At 40.3% G+C, this 10615-nt stretch overlaps 1 protein-coding gene and 1 pseudogene across 1 annotated transcript; both read left to right on the forward strand.

Moving 5' to 3' along the window:
- Positions 1-552: 552 nt before the first annotated feature.
- LOC143474014 (uncharacterized) lies at positions 553-6573 on the forward strand (annotated as a pseudogene).
- Positions 3480-10197, forward strand: LOC143473275 (uncharacterized). Its single transcript, XM_076970172.1, has 2 exons — positions 3480-3667; positions 6487-10197. Exon 2 carries the CDS (start codon positions 6925-6927, stop codon positions 9574-9576), a length of 2652 nt encoding a protein of 883 aa, XP_076826287.1. The 5' UTR covers positions 3480-3667; positions 6487-6924; the 3' UTR covers positions 9577-10197.
- Positions 10198-10615: the final 418 nt, after the last annotated feature.

A 10615-nucleotide genomic window follows, 5' to 3' on the forward strand; every position in this document is an offset into this window, starting at 1 on the left:
TGATCATTACATTTAAAGGAGACATTTATGTCTGAAATACCGTACGGCAGGCATGTCAAACATACGGCCCGTGGGCCAGACCCGGCCCATTGGATGATTTAATACGGCCCAGCATAAATTTCTGAGTATGTCAAAAAAAGAAGCGAGTCTCTAGCTCATTTCTATCAAAAGTTGTGATTTAAAAAAATGAATACAAATCAAATGCTCTCTCCGGTCGCTAGAGGGCAGTAAATGACAGCATGCAGCACTGACACGAGTTAAGGCTTCAGTCACAGGACGCAATTCTGCTACGAAGGATAAATTTGGGTCCGTGGAATTGAATACGTTTTATCAATATCTCGTGCCAGGTTACCCCAAATTAACAGCCATGGCTGCATAAGTTCTATCCATGTTTGGGACTACTTATCTTTGTGAACAGGTGTTCTCCGTAATGAACAATAATAAAACAAAGCAGCGCTCAAGGTTAACAAATAAACACTCAAATGACATTGTTAAATGTGCTGCTACTCAGGATTTGACACCTAATATCGATGCACTTGTGAAGGCAATAAGATGCCAAGTTTCAGAAGCCAGCAGCAGCAAGTAGACTGCAGGAATGCAGTGAGAGAGAGAGAAAAAAAGTGTGATGACACGAAATTTGTTTGCACTCATGAATACAGATCATTAAAAATAAGATTCATCTGGTTTCATATTAAAGATAATTAATATTGTGCAGTATGTTCTCAGCTTCAGTAGGCCCAGCCTAGTAGTTTGACTACCCATGCACTGCTATAACTTTTATTTTGTATTTCTTTTTTTATTTATTTCAAAGCAGTATGACAATTAAGGTGAAAATATATTTTTTTCATAGCTCCCACTTGAGTTTGTTAATGTGGTGAGTTGCTTCAGTTGTAAAACTGCATTCTTTGCTAATCTTTTTTTTTCATTGTTTGTGAATAAATGTGTTGTGCTTAGAAAAGATCCCTTTTCATCCATGATTATAATATGTAGGGTAGGCTAAAAATGTAGGCTGAACTATAAAGCATAGTACTGAAAAACAAAGCTAAATATTTGGAGTTGACATTCTTTTACTGATCCGGCCCACCTGAGAACAGAAAGTCTGGATCTGCCTGCCGTACGGTGAAAAGCAATACCTCTGTGCCGTGATTACATTTCGAGCTGTATTATATTCAATTCTGGCACAAATTCAGCGTTTTGGTTTTGAAAACTAATTCTTGTGTATTGTTTTTCAATAAAGAGATAAAGTGCATTGAAATGTAATGTAATAGTGCTTTTGCATTTCATTTTGGCACGTATTCTGCATGTTTGTATGGAAAAGCAATGCATTTTGTGGATGGCATTTCCATTTTTGCCTAGTAGCGATTACATTTCGAATTGGCACGGAATCTTTTCCATAGGGGGCAGACCATCATTCTCTGCCTCAGTGGTTTCCAAACTGGCCTGAGAGTGAGAGTTGAGATTGTAATGGTCACTTAACAAACCCACCATGATGCCACATTTACAACATGAGTGAATAAAAAGTCAGTTTGCAGGTTTTCATCATATCTGAAAAGGAAATATCAGATATCTTAAAATGTCCTCTGTCTGCAGGCACCCTTCAATTTGAAAACGCTTGCTTTTAAATGTTTAAGGCTTGATTGCTGCTCTCTTTCCCTAATCGATGTGGAGAACATTATACAAGAACAGTTTGGAAAAACAATGCCAGCAGACCGAGGAGGACCAGTGCTAGACCAAAGATGTGTACGTGGGGAAGAACGCACGTCTTTGGGACAGTCTGTGGAGGCCCGTTACTCCAGTTTTCTGCGTGGCTTGTGACACAGTGTTCATCAATAGGCAAAAACTCGAAGCGCATGTGTGTCCATTCGTCAGCTTCATTTGTTCGTTTGGTGTTAGTTTTCGAGATTATACAGAAAAGCCTCTTCTGTACTAAATCACAAAAGTGCCATGGAGAGCAGGATAATTAGTGCTCAAGGGCAGGACTCGAAGCTAAATGTCTTCGAAGAGACTGTCATTAAGGACAACATTGACGTTGTTGAAGACACTGTTCCTTTTGCCCCTTCATAAGCTCCTCAGCCTAGATACAAAGTGGGACAGACTGTAAACCTCTGATGCCGTTTTAGATTTTTTTTAGGCCGATTTTAAAGCTGGAGACCAAGCTGAGATTTTACAGTGGAAGGAAGTACATGTGTGCAACTTGCCATGATGTGATCAGCAAACATGACCAGTTGATTGAACATGTCAATGCTCACAGTAAGACCTGCATATATGGCTGCAGTAACTGTGGGTTTCTTTTGATCAGCAGCATGCCACCGAAACCTCACCACAGATGTGGGTCCTTTCAGCCAAGCCCTTCTGAATGGTTCACCATTGGCCAGGTGCAAATTGACCCGTTGTCTGCGGATACCTTGTATAAGCCCTATACTTGTCAATATTGCACTTTGAAATTTGGTCATCCAGTGCACCTCAGGAACCATGTGAAAATCAACCACATCAGTATGACCAAACTAAAAGGTGCACGTGGAGAAGGAAATGTGAGGTGTGCACTCTGCAGACAAAGGGAGGTCCCTATCAAGATGCTCAGGCAGCACTGGTGCACAAGAAATCTGGCTTTACTTAGGCCTGAGACTGTAGCACACAGGGCCACCAATAGACCTCAGCACAGATCACATCCATACGCATCAGCACATAAAGACTGTAGTGAAATGACCTTTCGGTTTCAAAATATCAAAAGCATTAAGACGTGGTCACACATGACTGCTGACAATACAAACAGGGCGGTAGCAGTATTTGATAAGATAACTTAAACAGAGTTTCCCACATATTATCTCTGAAATCTAACCCTGAATTACATGAATATGGAGTGGGAAAGACTGCTGAAAAAACCCAAAGTGCACTCCTTCCAGTGCTAAAAACAACTACTAAAGCTAGCTTAACTGATTTGCAGCTTGTATCACCAAAGGTGTACTGGATTTAAGCTGTTAATGTGTAGATTGTCATAGTTTTCACAATGTATGCTAAGATTTTAGTACGAATAAAATTGATACTGTTTTACTTTATTGTTTCTGTATCTTGAAATAGTTTCTGCTTTTACTAAGAAACGAGGATAGTAAAAAAAAAATATATTAGTTTTTGTTAGCGTTCACTTCCGTAAGCAGTAATTACTTTTGCTTGTGTAGTGACTAAATTGGCGGTGGTGATCAAATTAAGCAGCTAATTCAATTAGTAACGCTTCAGTTATAATATATCAAAAATATATCAGAACCAGCGTACAGCATTCAAGAAGCATACGTCTACATTTATAAATCATTCGGTAAGTGGTATACAGAACGTGGACTGGCGTGATAAGTAGGAGATAAGCGAAAAATACACTAAAACTATAAACCATGTGTCATGCAGACATACATGCTCATAGTGTACTATGTGAATATAAATAACAGTACAGTGGAAGAGACGGGGCGGGGCGGACGGGCGGAAGCGGAAGTTCGGTAATACAGTGAGACTGCAGGAGGCTTCAAAAGGGTGATGCATAAGAGGAAGCGGCGTTAGACATATAATTACATATTCTTCTTCTAAAATGATAGTATTACTACAGGAGCCGGTCGAGGATATTGATAAGTAATTAATAAGCGCTTCCGAGGGCTCCGTCTGTGGCGTACCGGACAGCAGAGTGAGTCCAGGTCTTTTATGTTTAAGGTCGAGAATAAACACAGAAACCTTTCTGCAAATAGGAATTTAGCACTATTCCCAAATAATCATGACTAACATTTCAGTCAGTACAAATCTGCAAGTGCTAATGGTGGAGAAAGAACGAGCTTTATCTTTAGCAACAAGCTTAATACAACTCCGACGATGTAGACCGTGTTTTGCCACTGATGCTGGGTGGATGTGGCGAATATAATACTGCGTGCACCGCTGCGTTCATGCAGCACAAACTAGTGACCTGTCCCTGATAGTGTACACTCTACAGCAGGTTAGAATGGTGTACAGTGGCTATTGCATGGAGCACAACTCCAGCGATACGTAGATCTGAGGTGTAAAGTGGTCTTAGTAATGTAAGTCCACAATGTAGTGACGCATTTCCTGTCAAGACCCCAATTAATCTGCCCTGCGTGGTTTTAAAAGCCAAAGTAATTTGATCAGGTAGAGCTTCGTGCACTCACGTGTTTTACCTACAAGAAAGTGACTTTTTTTTTATTCTCAAGTGCATTTGTCATTGCATGTCAGTTCATCCTAATGTTGGCCTATAGCATTGAATTGACTTGCGTATTTTTTATTTATTATGGTAGTTCGCAAGGAGAGCTAGTATCATGGTAAACCTGCAGTCTGCCGTCATGGGAGGTGTCATGGTCAACAGAAACACAATACTATTTGATAACAGTGAAGACCTTATGAATGAAACACAGTGGATATATATTTTCTCTTTGGTATGAAGTTAAAATCCTGATATTACTATATGTATAATGCCTAAAATTAGATTTATGTATCACTACAATATTTCATTTTATAAACTGCAACTACCTAATATAAAATGTACATAATAAATATTTGAAATTAGGCAAAGAAAATTATTTCTGTGGTTTATTTAGTCAAAAAAGTAGGTCAGTGATTATTGTGCATCTGTAACATGACAGGATGCAAATGAAAATTCCATTGGAATCTGGAGAAATCCATGAATCATGGCCAGAGATTAATGGAGAATCTATCTGGAGAAATCCATGAATCATGGCCAGAGATTAATGGAGAATCTATCTGGAGAAATCCATGAATCATGGCCAGAGATTAATGGAGAATCTGGAGAAAACCATGAAGGTCAGGAAGACCGTAGTCAGGTCAACAATGGGAATTTGAATGATAAACAGAAAACAAACGAACAAAATGACCAAACGGTGAACTAACTCCAGGTGCCACGTGAAGTGTCATGACAGCATTCAGAAGAAGGAAGAAGGAGCCACCAGTAGTAATTACAAAAATTAATGGAGATAAAATTTAAATTGTAGATATTACTATCAGTGGATGAGGTATTACTATTGCATTGCTAGGATTTCATCTACTCATCACTTAAGAAGATACACACACACACACACACACACACACACACACACACACACACCCTTTCTTAGGTGATGGGTAGATGAAATCATAACAATGATGTAATAATAACTCCTCCACAAGAAACTGCAATACCCATGATATCAGGACAAATCGGCACAAATGAATTGTGTGTTGGGTGTTGATTGTTTGTGAATGGAAACATTTATTATTGCTTTCTTGTCAATTCCCGGCTAACTAAACATACAGTGCATCCTCTGTGCTTACACATTTTGTTGCTCATCCATATCTTGTGTATAGATGCAAGATTTGAGCAAACTAACATTAACCATACCTTTACATGAACATGAACTATGTTAATCTAACTTGGTTCACCACAATACACAGCAGACCATTGTACACTTAAATTAATAACAAGAAACTTTAAAAAGTTTAAAAAGTGAGAACAGTGATAATTATCTACATGATTGACACATTTCGGGATGAACTACCCAAATCTCACCTGTCTTGTCATGCTTCTTAAAGTCCTTGGACACTGGTCGGCTATAGAGTGAGTGATTTTTATTTGAACCTTTTTTGTTGTTGGACTGGCGTACAGTGCTACCAACTTTTCTTCTTCTTATGAAACACATGAACTAGTAAATATTACACACACACTAAACACCTGACATTTCCATGGATAGAGGCATTTTACTTTTGGTAGTGGATGAGCTGTTCAGGAAGACATCCATTGTTTTCTGATGCTTTGCAGTGTGAGCAGTAGATAAATTGTGTAGCTGATATTTGTGCATCCTAAATAGTACCATTGCTGTGAAATTTAAATGCAACCATAGTTTCTGATATCAAATAATGTCTGAGTTAAACATTTCCCTTGGAACACTGAATTTTATGCTTCAACAGACAAATCCTAGAAGTAGTTGCCACACTATCATTTATTAATTTTAAATTATTCAAAAATTTGACTTAATAACACCAGCTATGATGTACACTTACAACAAAGTGTTGTCTTGGCAATAGATTGTTAACTCCACATTACTAATTTTGGCAGGAAACATCAACATTTCAAAGTGCAACATGTCAAAAGATTAAGTTTAATTTAGTGTTATGATACCTAAAACTAGGAGATTTTTAACTCCATTCTGAAACTCAGGGAGAGTGTAGTAATGAAAACAGATGTGTAATTTTCAAACTGATTATTTTGTTAAAAAAACAACCAAAAACAAATGTCTCTTCTTGCTTTATCCTACTATCAACTGCATTTAGAAATACTAAAAGCCTCTGAGATTTCTTTGGTATATATTCAGTTTATATAATATATTCATATATTCATTGTGGTTCAAAATCTTGCGTTTGTTATACTAGATAGGAATATACTAGGCATTTTTGTATATTGTTTACATTGTATTTCTCTTGTTGACCTATCTGTCTTTTCTTTAGGTACCTGGTTGTGTGCTGCTTTACCTCAAGTGGAAAACAGTCTTCCTGAAAAAGATTTACACTTCAAGCTTGGGGCAGATGAGCTGAGGCACTGAAGCAACGTTCACATAGCTGAAAGAGTAAAGAAGCAAATATTATTAATTCCAAAGAATGACTCTTTAATCGGACTCAGAGTCTATTTGCAAATGCTTGTCTGCCTAATTAACAAATGCTGGTATTGGAGAGGATTAAGCATGTTTTTTCCACTGTTACAGCCATACGAAACTTTATTGTAATGACTCGTTTGTCTTCTGTAAAAGTAATGCTGTTTCGAGTTGGATGCGAATTGATTAGAGAGTCATTTTTTGGACTCTCCTATCACCACAGATGAGAACGTCAGGCAGTGAAGTAGCCAAGCAATCACACATGAGCATAAGATAGGAGTCAAAAAAGGAAGAGATGAGCTTGCCAAACAACTTTCATAATGAAAGTGAAAGAGCCTGTGATGAGCCAGTGGACACATCTAGCAGTGGCTCTTCAGGTCAGGTTCAGTGTCCAACCCCAATAAAACCTGCATTGGACAACGAGAACAAGCAAGAAACTGACAGCAAGGTGTTTTGTGGTACAACATCTGATGACTGTGCAGACACTAAGAATTCCGAGGAAGGAAGGTATGACACCAATAATGTACTTGACGACTCAGGAATCGATGCTGTAATTGTCGAACAATCTGAACCGGCAAATGAGAAAATCATGTCTTCAAATGACGTCTTCGACAGGACCTCAAAGAGACCTCACAAACCACACATAGAGGCAGAGCCGAACAGTGCTGACAATACTCAGCAAAGTGATGAGAAACCTTTGGCCACGAGTGGGTACAATGCTGAAGCGGGCGATACGGAGACAATTATGGACATCCTGCAAGAAAAGGAGAGTTCGTCTTCTCGCGGACGACCACGCAAGGAGAAGAAAATTATAAAATGTGAATACTGTGGGCGGCCGTTCAATCATGCCTCAGCTTACATTATCCACCGGCGTATTCACACAGGTGAGAAGCCCTTCAGTTGCCAGGACTGTGGCAAAGCCTTTGCTCAACTGTCCAACCTTAAATCCCACAGTAAGGTTCATAATTCTCCTAAAATTTTGAGCGTGCAGCTTTCCAGCAAAAGCCAAAACCGAAGTAGGCGCCCTGTTGCCAGGTGGGTGCCAGAAAACCAGATGAGCTCGACTCCAAGTTTTAGAAAGCAGTACCGTGACAAGAACATTACCCCGTTCAGCAAAGGCAGAACACCTGTGCCTTGTCCTATCTGTGGGAAGGTCTTTCCATACAAATCCGTGCTTAAAATACACCTGCGGATTCACAGTGGGGAGAAACCGTACTCTTGCAAGGTTTGTGGTAAAGCGTTTACACAGGCGTGTACTGTGCGTGTCCATGAAAGAGTGCACTGGTCTATCAAACCTTTTCTGTGTTCTAAGTGTGGAAAGGGGTTTTCTCAGATCGGGACTCTGAAGGCTCATACCTGCCAAGGGAAGAAACACACTCACACCACATTGAAGGAAATGGAGCTGACCGGTATGGTCATTTTCAGGTGTCACCTTTGCAAGAACAGCTTCAGTACCAGGGAGCACTATGATCTCCACTTGCAAGCACATACTGACGGCCACCGTTATTCCTGTGAAAACTGCAGTCAGAAGTTTAGTCTTCACTCTGAGCTTGATGCGCACAGAAAATACTGCTTCTCAATGTGGCTCTCAGGAACAAAGTCATACCACCGACAGTCGGCGGTCAAATTGCAAAACAAACTTGATGAGTCCAGTAAAACAGTTAAAGACTCTCAGATTGCAAATTCAGTTCAAAACATGCCCATAAAACTGCTCGATCCCTGCCCCGCTGAATCTTCTCTGCAGGAACACCAAACGAAGCCTCATAAAACACTACAGTCTGACATTCCCCAACCACAGAAACGTAAGAAATACCCTTCTTTACTAACTTGCCCTCCACAGTTAATGACCAGCTCCACACATGACTCTCAAAACAATTTTTGGCAACCCTTTAAAGCAAGTTACTTTGTATCCCAGCTGAACAGTTTAGACCAGAAATCTGACCCACGGAAGTACGTGTGTCCACGGTGTGGACGGGTCTTCGGCCATGTAGGGAGGCTGAGGGCCCACATGCTCACTCACGCCCGGGGCAAGAGCTTCACCTGTGGCAACTGTGGGAGGATCTTGGAAAACTGGAGCAAGTTCTGGCGTCACCAGCGTTTACATAAACAGAGACGAGGGCGCTTCTTCTGTCCAAAGTGTGGGCGGGGCTTTCGTTTCGTCAGTATTTATATGGAGCATCTGCAGCAGCATCCCGAGCTTAATGCATATCTCTGCCCCCTTTGCCCCCACACGTTTTCAAATGCTGTAAACCTGAGAAACCACCAGCAGGAATGGCATCGCTCAAGAATGCCACACATATGTGACGTTTGCGGCAAAGGATTTGCCAGTCCAGTAATCCTAAAGAGGCACAGGGTGGCGCACTGTTTTAAAGTCACGCAGGTGGACTCACCGTATGTGGTTGACGTGCAGCCCGTGGTGAAGCCTTACGAATGTAGCAAATGTGACGCCAGTTTCAAAGCTTTGGATTTGCTTTTTAACCATCAGTTCTGCCATTCACCAAATGGAGACGCATGTCTAAGCAGTAGCAACTGTGAACAAATGTGCAACTTCGTTGGGAAGAAGGGCCGAGATTGGCCAGAACACAAAGATAACCTCGACCTCAGTGACTCTACCTCTAATCCAGACAGCTCACGGCCTTATGAAGATAACGGAGGTGGGAGTGGCTCGTCAGCCGTCCCCGCAGAAGTGGTCCGGACACGCGCGGAGCAAGAAGCGCAGAGCGGCGTCCCGCAGACATCCACAACCCTGCCAGTTCTCTCAGCAGGTTCAGATCCAGGAGAGGTGGAGAAATCTGAGAAACCAAATGAAGGAGTCAGTAGTCCAACTGAACAGTCCACGCCGGAGCGGAGAGCAGTCCGTCTGGAGTGTGCAGAATGCAGTGCGTGCTTTGCTCTCCTTCCAGCTTTACACGAACATTACCTAGAACACGCCAGGGGGGAGATATGATGAAGATATGATGAGTATTCAGAATGACTAAGACATTATGCTTGAGGAGACAACGTCAGATCACACTTTGCTCTTGGACAACTGTAAAACACAAACCACAGTGCCCTTTTCTGTGTATTAGTCATTTTGTACTGTCAATGGAACTGAACTGTTTGACATTGTGTAGAAGCCGACTACAGTGCTTGTTTCAGAAAGGCCTATGATATTAGTTCTAAACATTTGGATAAATAATTGCTTGAAGCTTGATGTTCACAGTATATTAAATATTTTTTAATGCTGTTGATGATTAAGCACTTTGTGTGAGATATGTGTAGTTGTGAAAAATGAAGCAACTTATTGTGGAGAAACAAAATTATGTTTTAATATGTTGGAAAGTTCAAAACCCATCTCATAAGTATTACTAAAATTGTTTTGAAAAATCCAGCAGAGAACATCACCTTTTGGCCTTGTACACTCACCGGTGTTAAAGGTGCGCTATATACAGAAATGTTTAAGTGTATTTTAGACTTGGTGTAATGTTTTGCATCAGGCTTTTATTTAAGTAATGAATGTTTTATACACGAGCTGTTTCTCTTTAGTGAATGCTAGGAAAGGTTCTTCCTAATAAACACAATAAACGTGTATAGCTGTCATTTCCTTTTTCACTAGAATATTCCATTATGTAATTTGACTGAAATTGATACAGTACAGGCCAAAGGTTTGGAGACACCTTCTCATTCAATGCGTTTTCTTTATTTTCATTACTATTAAAATTGTAGATTCAATGAAGGCAACAAAACTAAGATCACGTGAAGTTATGTTATAAAACATGGTTTATATTCTAGTTTCTTCAAAATGGCCACCCTTTGCTCTGATTACTGCTTTGCACACTCTTGGAATTCTCTCAGTGAGCTTCAAGAGGTCGTGACCTGATATGGTTTCTAGGTTTGCCTTATCAGGGTTAATTAGTGGAAGCTCATTGAGTGAATTCAAAGAGTAGTAAAGGGTGTAAAGGGTGGCTATTTTGAAGAAACTAGGAAATAAAACATATTTTCAGTTA

This window comes from Brachyhypopomus gauderio, chromosome 13 (assembly GCF_052324685.1).
Source record: "Brachyhypopomus gauderio isolate BG-103 chromosome 13, BGAUD_0.2, whole genome shotgun sequence".
Taxonomy (NCBI): Eukaryota; Metazoa; Chordata; class Actinopteri; order Gymnotiformes; family Hypopomidae; genus Brachyhypopomus; species Brachyhypopomus gauderio.